The 10,272-nt window shown below is 44.8% G+C and overlaps 1 protein-coding gene across 1 annotated transcript; it reads right to left on the reverse strand.

Annotated features, from left to right (window-relative positions):
- Positions 1–550: 550 nt before the first annotated feature.
- On the reverse strand, positions 551–10,066 carry LOC104504334 (apoptosis-resistant E3 ubiquitin protein ligase 1-like; the record flags this gene model as incomplete). The annotated part of the gene is made up of 10 exons (XM_010160933.1): positions 9,808–10,066; positions 8,620–8,679; positions 7,750–7,973; positions 5,822–6,059; positions 4,657–4,826; positions 4,400–4,580; positions 3,434–3,681; positions 1,705–1,782; positions 1,078–1,219; positions 551–672 (listed from the first exon to the last, which is right to left on the reverse strand). Coding segments are annotated over exons 2-10 (1,419 nt in total), but the record flags the coding sequence as incomplete, so codon positions are not given.
- Positions 10,067–10,272: the final 206 nt, after the last annotated feature.

Here is a 10,272-nt window from a genome sequence, read left to right on the forward strand (position 1 = left end):
CTAACCATTCTATGATTCCATGACTTGACAACTTATCTCACGGAATGGCTCTGTACCAGAAAAATAGAAGATAAAGACTCAGGAGCTCTAGGTTCTGCTCCCAGATTGGTCCAGGCAAGCACTCTCGAGCTGGGCCTCAGGTTCCAATGTAAAGTGGGGACTGAATAGCACCAGTTTTCCTGCCTTTACAGACTATGCATTTAGCCTAGACATCTCTCAGGACTTGGTTTACTCTGTGGCGAGCTCCTTAAAATTTTATCACAGCTCAAATTACCTAATTACTTAAGAAATTGATCTGATCTTACTGGCTGTAGAGAAGGAACACAGCATCCCACACAACACCAAACCTGAACACAGAGGAGCTCCCTTGAGACTATTTTTTGTTGTTCTTTTACCCATCTCAAACTGTCTACCGGCATCTGCTTTGAAACAGAAGGACTAATCGTTTTCAGCGTGGTTGCCCTAGCACATGCCAGTTTGGATTTCTAGGCACTGAGCAGAAAAAAAAAGTGTGGAGGAAGCATTGGGCTTAAGTGACCTATAGACTCACCGACTCCAGCAGACAGTGACGGCTGACCTTCAGCGTGACCTTCGAATGAGGTCTCTTCATATGCACCTGACGCAGCTCTTGCTGAAAGAAGTTCACTTTGTCCTGGAAGGTCTCGGAGCCTCCTGAGAACAGTGACAATTTGGGTCAGGCCTGAGCTGTCAACACCTTGAACACCTAGAAAGCATTCCTAAGCCTAACTGGACAGGTCAGCCTTACAACCCAAGGATGAGTTCCTTACAGCAAGGTTTGGAGATAGAAGCCTACAGGCGGTTTGCAGTTAGTCTTGCCGACGTTCAGATACTCACAGGTGCGCTTTCAAAGAGCCTGACAGAAAAGCCAAACTGCAAAGGAACAGCTGGCATGATGAAATACATTCACTGGAGGCACAACGGGAACAGAACATGAGACTCCAGGGATCGGAGCTCTCATCAGAGGTCATTCAGTGCTGGCAATTTCATTCCCCGGGGAAACTATCAGACTCAAGTGCTAACTTCCTGACTACTGCACCCACCTCACCGCTCCTTTACCTATGTTTTTATGCAGAGAGTGAATGAAAGTGGCTGCCAAGATGTTCCTCTCCTTGCAGCTGAGCTCCACAGGGGGTTGGATCCCATCATCCACCACCAGTGTCAGTAATTTGTGCACAGGGTCAGGACCAAGGTATGAAAACTAGCAGCAAAAAGATGCAAGAAAGGGTAAACCCAACATGCAGAAGGCACAGTATGTTCAGTAGACAGAGCAACACCACCTGTGCTCTAAGACTTGCCCTGCTCACCCATGCAGATGCAGTTAACAGAAACACCATCTCAAGCATCCCGACTCCAGTTAGGAGGCTGCTTCAAACCTCCCACCCTAGACTAGGGGCTTCAGGGGACACAATCATAGCATTTTAGCAAGGTTGTGAGGAAAACAAGAGAAATGCAAAAGAATCAAGATTTTTGCCTAGCACTGGGACAAAAGGCAGGTGATACAACCAGCTTCTACTCATAAATACAGGTAGAATTTAGGCACTGGGAGGGGATTCCAGCATTGAATTTTACGCTCCGTGGGTGGAAGACCTTCTCTCCAAAAAAAAAAAACCAGACTGTCATTCACTAGGACCACAGGCTAACAATGCAGAAGCGCAGTGACAGGCGACATGGAAAGAGGCTCACCTTCGTGCCAGGACATACTCTAAAGGTGAAGAGGCGCCATGGAATGATCTTCATGTAAAATTCTTTCACTGAGAATTGCTGAGTAACCACAAGGGAAAGAAAGTGTTAAAAATCACACATCTGTTAAGGGTTGTCCCTGAAACACGAGGCACAGGACAGACCCATAAGGCCACACATCCCTCCCCAACCCCAGTGATGGGTTTCTGCAACATTTGGTGACAGCATCTTCTGGCACAACACAGAAACCTTGAAAGCTGTTCAGAACTGTAAGCAACTTGCCAGTAAGACTTTAAGGCACGCATGGCACCGGAGTTTGCAGCAGTAAGCCACTGTGTTCTGTAGAACATCACCAGTCTAACGGGAAGGTAATGTTAAGTACATTTGAGAGGCTCAATTCAGGACAAGATTGCAAAGCAATGACAAAAAGGTTTTAGAAAAAGTCACACTAGATTATTGCCACTACTCCCTAATTTTCACAACCATTGCAAAGAACTTTCAAAAAGCACTTGAAATTGCTAAACCCAGGAGATTCATAGAAATTTATTCTTAGTGTATTTCTGCCAGAACAAATAATTACTGTCACCTTCTGGAGATCAAGCTAAGATGGTATTTTAGCATCTTTAGACAAAACACAAAACCATCTCCTGCACAAGCCTGTTCTAACTGCAATGACTGGGAAACATGATGAACAGCATTTCTCCAGAAACAAAGCAAATACAAAGAGCAACCCCTTAAAGAAATATCAGCATAATAACAGTTATCTGCTGTACAGGACAGATGCTGTAAGTATATAGAGAGATATCCAAGAATACAATTACACAAACACCAGAACTGCACTGACAATGTTGGCACCTAAGGGAACCTGCAACAGTACCCACTTCTGGCAATCTCCTTTAGCAGGTAACGCAACAGAGGGAAGTACAAGAGTCCAGAATGACACCCCAAGGATAAAGGGATGCTGAGCTCGCAAGGACCCAGCACCCATTCCCAAAGTCAGTTCTTACAGCCACATGCAGCAGAGATGTAGAAACCTCTAGCAACGTTCTCCACCCTTCAGCTGTTTCAATGCCCTTTTTCTGTCTTTGTCAGCAAAGTAATTCCTGGATTACTCTTTCATGTTTATCACTTCATTTTTCAGAATGCATTCAGACTGATAAGTGAATTTAAATTTATTAGTAGATTCAGTGGTATTTTCTTTCTAGTGGGCAATAGTAAGGGGGAATAGTTTGTGTTAGCGTATTCTTACTGTAAGAAACGTCAGTTTCTCTTGACTTGCTTGAATCCTCTGTCTTCTACTTACACATTTACCCTTTGTACTCTGACCATTTTTTTTCCCCTGAAACATTTAAAGAAAACAGGACAGACAGACATAAAATTTGAGAACTGTCTTCCTGTAAGTTCCGACCTAAGAGTACCAGAAACTGAGAAAGGAAACTGCAGGCCTGAGCTGACCAGAAAGGAAAGGCAAACAGTATTTATTGAACAAACAATGAGAAAATTCCCAATAAGCTTTGGATCAGACCTAGAAAGACATACGGAGTCCTAAAACTTCAAGGAGCATTTTAATATTAGTCATCAGACCCACGCTTGCTGTGTAGCCTTAGGCAAACGTTTTTTAACCAAATTCGAGGCACCTAAATCTGGAGCTAAAATATAGGGCACAAGGAAGCTCTTCAGTTCCAGGGTACTTCAAACATATGTTCAAGAGTGGTACCTTGGCGATACCTACCTTAGGTGACACGTAGCAGTACACTTTTTTAGGTTTCTTCACTTTCTCAGGGGTTTGGCTGTCAGAGGGAGAATCTTCGTCTTCATCCTCAATTGCATTAGAAGGACGGTGCAGGGAGGAGCCCAGGTGCATTGGTGGAAGTTGCCACTGAGTGTTGGTATAACTAGGAGCATCGTAAAGGTAGGCTTCAAAGTAAATATTGACACCTGATGTGGACACGTTGCGTTCCACAATGTTCTTCTCGTTCTCTGTGGGAAATAGATAGGAGTTGTGTAAATCTTAATGGAGACCAGAATCAAAAAGAATACACAAACGACCACCAAATTAGTTACTATGATTTTAAAGAAGAGGCTACACATCCAAAGGAAAACCTCGTCAAGTGAAACTCTGATAAAGAGAACACAGGAGTGGAATGAAAAGATTTCAAGACAGCAGTTCGTCTGTCCTGGCTTCAGACAGTGACGGGTTGAAGAAAAAAAAGACACAACCTCTCTCTCAGAGCACCAGCCTGAAGGCAGAGCCACCTGACAGCCACGTGGCAGACTGGCTCACACCTGAAGAACCCAGGAATTCTAAAACTGTAAAAAAGCACACACATTATACACAGCCTTCTTCATCTATATAGCTTGACACACAACACATGACTGGCTCACTTCCGGTACGGCTCACATGCCAAGTACCAGCAAGCAATAAAAATTGCCTCATTTCAGAGGTAAACCTCCTGAGACAGAGGAAAAACCACATATGTTTTCATCTGTTGATGGAATGGAGAGTATCAGCCTTCAGAGATGTCCCTTGTCAGCAGCAAATTCACTTATTTTAGCGTTTTTAAATTAATAGGCATCCCTTGAGCAACTATGCACGGCCAACCTGCAGGGAAGCTACATCTAGCTCTGCTACATGAGCATGCAAAGCACCTTGTAAGAGGACACCTGGAAAAGGAATATGGAGGAGCTCTTGACTCACCACTTAGAACAATGATGTCAAAATCACCATTGCTTATGGGCTGGTTCTGGTAGGAGATGCAGGCATGGAAACATCCCCTACAGTGCAAGGTGAGCCGGAAGAACACTTCGCAGGTCTGCCGATTGGACACCACAGACTTCTCAAACACAACATCGGAGCTCTCTTCTTCTTGAGGACCCAGCTAGACAGAAAACAAATGAATAAAAGGGGGACTCCAGCTCACCTGGTAAAGCACCAATGGATAAGGCTGCACTCACCTCATGGATGGAGAGGCTGTAATTGTGATCATCTATCAGGGACACGGAATTGCTGGTGGGATTGTCATACTCATCTCTGGGAACTATCTGCAGAGTGTGCTGCTGCCCACAGGTCAGCACCAGAGTGGAGAAATGGCAGACAATTTTGGTTTTGGAGGGAACCACCATCCCTGAAGCAGACAACAACAGTTTAGGGTTAAACAAATTCCAAGATGAAGCTACGAAGCACAAAGGAAAAACAAGTAGGGGCACAATACCCTTGAAAATTTATCAAATCTAAAACACATCCTATGCCCCTACATTAAAAAAAAACCCAAAGTATCTGAGCACTGAAAAACATGGTGTGATGCACAAGGTTTGCCTTGGGTCAGAAATTTAATACTGATAAAGCCAACCCAGTTACTAGCCCTCTAAACAACGCTTTTTCCACCATTCTAACCTTCAGCTCAACAATTTGATCCCACTACACACACAAAGTACAAGCCAGCTGGCATCCAAGGAAACCTGCAAATTCAGCTTACCAAACTTTAGTCTGGAGGGTATCTGAGTTAAATCTGAGCTTCCTCTTTCTGAAAGGGTGTCTTAGCAAGCTTTGTATTTATTCACAATGCAATGAACTAGGGGTACTTTCAATGAACATGTACATGAAATATAAAAGGTGCCCACTGGGGTCAAAAAACAAAAGTAAAAGGAAACCAATTTAAAGTGGATAAAAAGGAAATACTTTTAAAGAAGTGTGTAATCAAACTGCTCCAAGAGCTTAAACGAATAGAGTAGGGTATTTGAAAGAGGAGGAGTCAAATCATGACAGCATTTCTAATTCAGATAGAAATAACTCAATACTTTCACAAAAGGCATCCTCTGACTACCAGATAGATCGTGAAGAAGTTATGACAAAAGAGAGAACATGACTCAAGTGGTTAGAGAGTTTAAGCAGCACTAACGACTTACTCTGTAAGGCAGTTTCTACTTTGCCACGTACAGGTAGACACAAGTATGTTTTAGTCATGGGTCTATTGGCGGGATCTACACATGGCAAGAGGAAAATGGTGAAGGGTAACCCTTTCCCTGTCACCTACCTATTTCAGCTGGAAACACATTTACCTAACCACTTCCAATACCTCCAAATCTACTTGGAATCATTAGAGGGCCACTCAGACCTTACCTGGCTGGAACACTTTGTAGTAGGGGCTGTCGGCCACATTCGAGCCACTGAGTTTTACAGTGATCTCATATCTCCCAGCCCTCCGCACAGTAAAGGCCACTTTCACCACATTGGAATTAGGCTCCTGAAGAATTTCCTTGGTTACAGGAATATCAATTGCAAAATCCACGTGGCAGATGTGAACTCGCAGCTGCACAGGCCAGTGAATAGGGAAGGGTTGCCCATTTTTATAGAATAACTGCATGGGAAATGGAGAAGTCCAGGTCAGCAAAAATATGCAGTGCACAGAGGAAGAGAAAGCAAGTTGCCTTGGGAAAACAAGGGTAAGAACCCCAGCTCAGCAAAGGAAAAATAATTAACAGCCAGCTTTGTCACACAAGCTGTGTTCTCCCAAGCGAACAGGGCACAAGTGGGCATTGAGCAGCCTCATTCTCTTTTGTGCTGGGGTTCAGATGACTGCCCTGAAAAGAACATGCCTCTAGGCATTTCTTCTCTGCACTGTTAGTGCAGTCTCAGAGCAGAAACCAAGAGAACCCACTACTGAAAGGAAAGCAGCAAAGCCACCTCCTTTCAGAGAAACAAGCAGATCCTGTCCATTTGTACAGCTAAGCTCTGGAAAAGTTCTCACCAGTTTGTTACAGAAAACAGTGTGGAGAAGATGCTGACCTAAGGAGCTGACCCAGTCTGTACTGATAAGAAACAAAAAATCACAGGCAGCTCAATCACAGGAGTGATCTGCCAGACAATATCAGAAGGTAACATACCTTGACTGGTACATCCTTACAAGGAAAGAATTATCCTGAAACCCTACGTGCATGGCTCTTCAAGAGCCAGCGGCCGTGGGCCATATCCTGCCTGCCACCTGCAATCAGCCTGCAGACAGATAAAGGTTACTATTATTCCCTCTCCCTAAATAAGAGAAGGTGTGGGGCCTGAAAGTAGTATGCATCTTGACTGTCAGTGAGAGAAACCAGTGCGTCCAACAGCTACTGTTGATGAATAAAGGGCTAAGCAGATGGGAGGCAAGCATGAAGTGGAAGGGCACATCACTGGAGCTGCTATGAGTGAGAGTCAGTAAAGTGAAGGGAATAAATTTATACAGGAGAAACAGAACAAGTCCTTGTCCCCTCAGCTCCTTTTAACTGCCTGCCCAGGAGTTAGAAGTCCTCACACCCTCAGGCAGAAGGGTTTTCCTCACGTTCCCGAGAAGACAGATATGGCAAACCTAGCTGAATATTTCTTTTTACTTTGATACCCTTCTGGATGGGGAAGGTGAGGGCAGAAAAGTGGGCACGTGAGCTCAGCAAAACCTGTTCCAACTGTCTCCACGTAGCTCCAAACTCTCAGTGTTGGGGCCTCTCATCCATCTTATTTGCATACACGTCCGATTCCCCTAGACTCGGCCTTTTGGGATTGGAGGAAACACAGAGTCCTTGGCAGGCTTTTCCAGTCCAGGCAGAATAATGCTCAATTTAGGACACACAGGGAGTGGCCACAAAGCTTACAGCTCTTGGGTTGGTAAAATGCCGACTCCCACACTCCCAACTTTAGCTGCACAACCACAAGATAGCACCGTCTGTTGAAGGCAAGGCTCAGCCCACTCACTTCCCAGTAAAGGAAGCAGTAGATAGGACAAGTCTGGTCTCCTCTAGCTCTTCAGAGGATTCTGAAGAGAGGGAGATAGGATCTTAAGGAGTGCAAACCTCAGATATGCACTTACAGGGTCCTGCAACACAGTTACAGCGGACAGAAGACAGAGAGCTTTCTCACTCCTAAATTACATCCAGCTTGGCCCCTCCCAAAAAAAAAAAAAAAAAAAAAACCACAAAAAAAACAAAACCAACCCCACAACATTTGCAGAGCCCACCCCTAACTCAAATCCCTCTTCCTGCCCCCAAAGCTGCATGGAAACAGAAATATTCCCTTACATGCACTCGGAAGGCCATGCTACGGCCCACCTCACAGGGGTCCTTCCAATCCCAGGAGATTTTGCAGGACCGGGGATCCAGGTAGCTGCCCCGCATGTAGTTATAAATAGTTTGCTCCCCTCGGCGTTCCCGGTCCTCATGCTGAAAGAAGCTGACTATACGTGCGGCAAGCTCAAAGAGGAACTTAATGGTGAAGAAAGCTACCACAGATACTGTGATCCCACCTGCAGCAAGGAGAGAACAGAGGGTGATTGCAGCAGCATGGCTGAGTCAGGCACCAAAATCCTCTCTGCATTAGCCCAAGATGCCTTTTATTAACGACATTCTACTCAGCTGCAAATTAGGTGTTTAAGGCAGAAGTTATTGTGCGAACATTGACAGTCTGTTATGCTACAAGTAAGGTTAGAGAATAACAAGTCCCTTAAAACAATTGCAAACAGAGGAAATAGGTAAAGGTGGTACAGAGCCTCAGTGTGGCCAGCAGACATCCCAACACAAGCATAGAAATCCCTCCAAGTTGCAAATCAGAACTACAGCGATTCCTTTAAGGGAAACAGTCATATAACCACACAACCCCTGCACATCGCATTAAGGCTGGATTAAGAAGCATCACAGGAGGCAACAACCCTGCACTGGATCTTGAAAGAAGTAAGGAGATAGCTTAGGAATGAGGTCAATGGACAGACTTGAAGAACAAAAAGAATGGTGGAGAGGCAAGTCTGCCAGGTGGAGGGGCACAGCACGGTGTGACAGTAACTTCATGTTTGTTAGGTAGCCTCTGAACTAACATGAAAGCAGAGGCTTTCAAGAAACCCTTCTAAAGCCTATGGAGAGGTCAACAGACACAGTGGCAGCCTTTCCTTCACTTACCAATAATGTAAAACATCAGGTCCCTTCGGTGAGACACAGAGCCGAGGATCACAGCTGCATCTAGAACACAAAATAGGCCAAGTCCAGTCCAATGACTCTTCCTCACACACACTGGCCTGAATTTAATCTATGATTCCTCAGACAAATACCTATCGATCACTTTTCTTCTCCAAGGACATCCCTAAAGCATTATTCCGTAAGACTGTGAAATATGCAAACACCACAGCATGCTACAAGGAACAGTTCTCCCGCCAGCAACACACTATCCTCAGAAACGAGTGAGAGTGGGCTCTGGGTACTGCACGAAGGAGCTACTTTTTGCAGGGTCACTAACTTTTGACAACAGTGGCTGAAAGCCACTGATCCAAGCTCTCACACCTACTTGCTTCTGCCAGTCACATAGTTAACTTCTAGCCTGCCATGAAAGCACGTCACATCACAGGGCCACCACCGAAATGGAAAGAAGCTGACCTTCAACCAGCAACCTGAGAAGAAAAAGCTATGGAATCAAAAGGTTGCGGACAAGAGCATCCCCATTTGTCCAGAACAAAATCCTTCCAAGACAAAGCTGAACCGATTCTTTGCCTGTAACTCTACAACAGAAAATATGAATACAACTGGAAAAGAGCCCATCTGTATTTTCCTGCTCACCTCTGCGAAGTGGAGCCTCTCCACCGAAACTCTCACTGTCCAACACACAAGCTAAACCCTTATTTTTGTACCCTATTAAGATTACAGCAATTTCTGGAGACACCAATCTAGAATCAGGTTCTCACTGAGGGGACTGGTAAACAAACATGTAGTAAGAAGACCACACCCAGAAGAACAACATGCTGTTTGGTTGGTAAGACATAGCTGACAGATGGAACAAGAGCAGCAGCAAGGAACGTGTGTGACAGTCAGACAAACAATTCAACATACACTAATGCACACAATATAGCTCACCATGTCACCATTCAGTTAGTGAGAAGCTACATTGTGCATTCAAGCTGCTTTTTCTTTTTTTAAACAAACACAAAAGGGGAGTTATTCATCAGTCATCTCAGCAGCACCAATGGACAGCAGCATGCAGAAAGCTTAAATGAGGTATTTCCCCCCCAACAATAGCCATGACTTTCCGGCCCAGCAAATCCCTTTGCTGGCCTCCACAAATATTCCCATCCCTCTAACCAAAGAGCAATCACGTACCTTTACAGAAGTGCCCATGTTCTAAAAGACAAAAGGGGGGTACCCATTCTTCAGCATCCTTCCTCTTTGTGCCCAACACTGGGGCAAACGTCAGCAAGAAGAGGCCATAGAGAAGGTTATCGCAGAAAGAGAAACTCCTGGAACTTACATCACAGAATCTCAGCTGAAAGGTGAGGACCTGTGCACAGCAATTGCTTCCTCTGTAAAAAAAGCGTGTCCTGTAACACTGCTCCCTGTAGCCTGTCGTTTGCTAGATTCCCTGGGAAAGGAAAAAAAGGAGAGAGAAAAGTTAGCGCTCTCATTCTGTGGAGAAATCAAGCAAGTAGAAACACGTGAGAGGTATAAGATGCAAGAGTATCACTCGATGTCAAATCCATAGGAGAGGTGATATGACTGTATCGCTGTTGATGAGGTGCTAGGCTTCACCGTATCCTCAAGCTCCACCATCACAATCTCATTTCATCA

The sequence above is a fragment of the Eurypyga helias genome, unplaced genomic scaffold, assembly GCF_000690775.1.
Source record: "Eurypyga helias isolate BGI_N326 unplaced genomic scaffold, ASM69077v1 scaffold47031, whole genome shotgun sequence".
Taxonomy (NCBI): Eukaryota; Metazoa; Chordata; class Aves; order Eurypygiformes; family Eurypygidae; genus Eurypyga; species Eurypyga helias.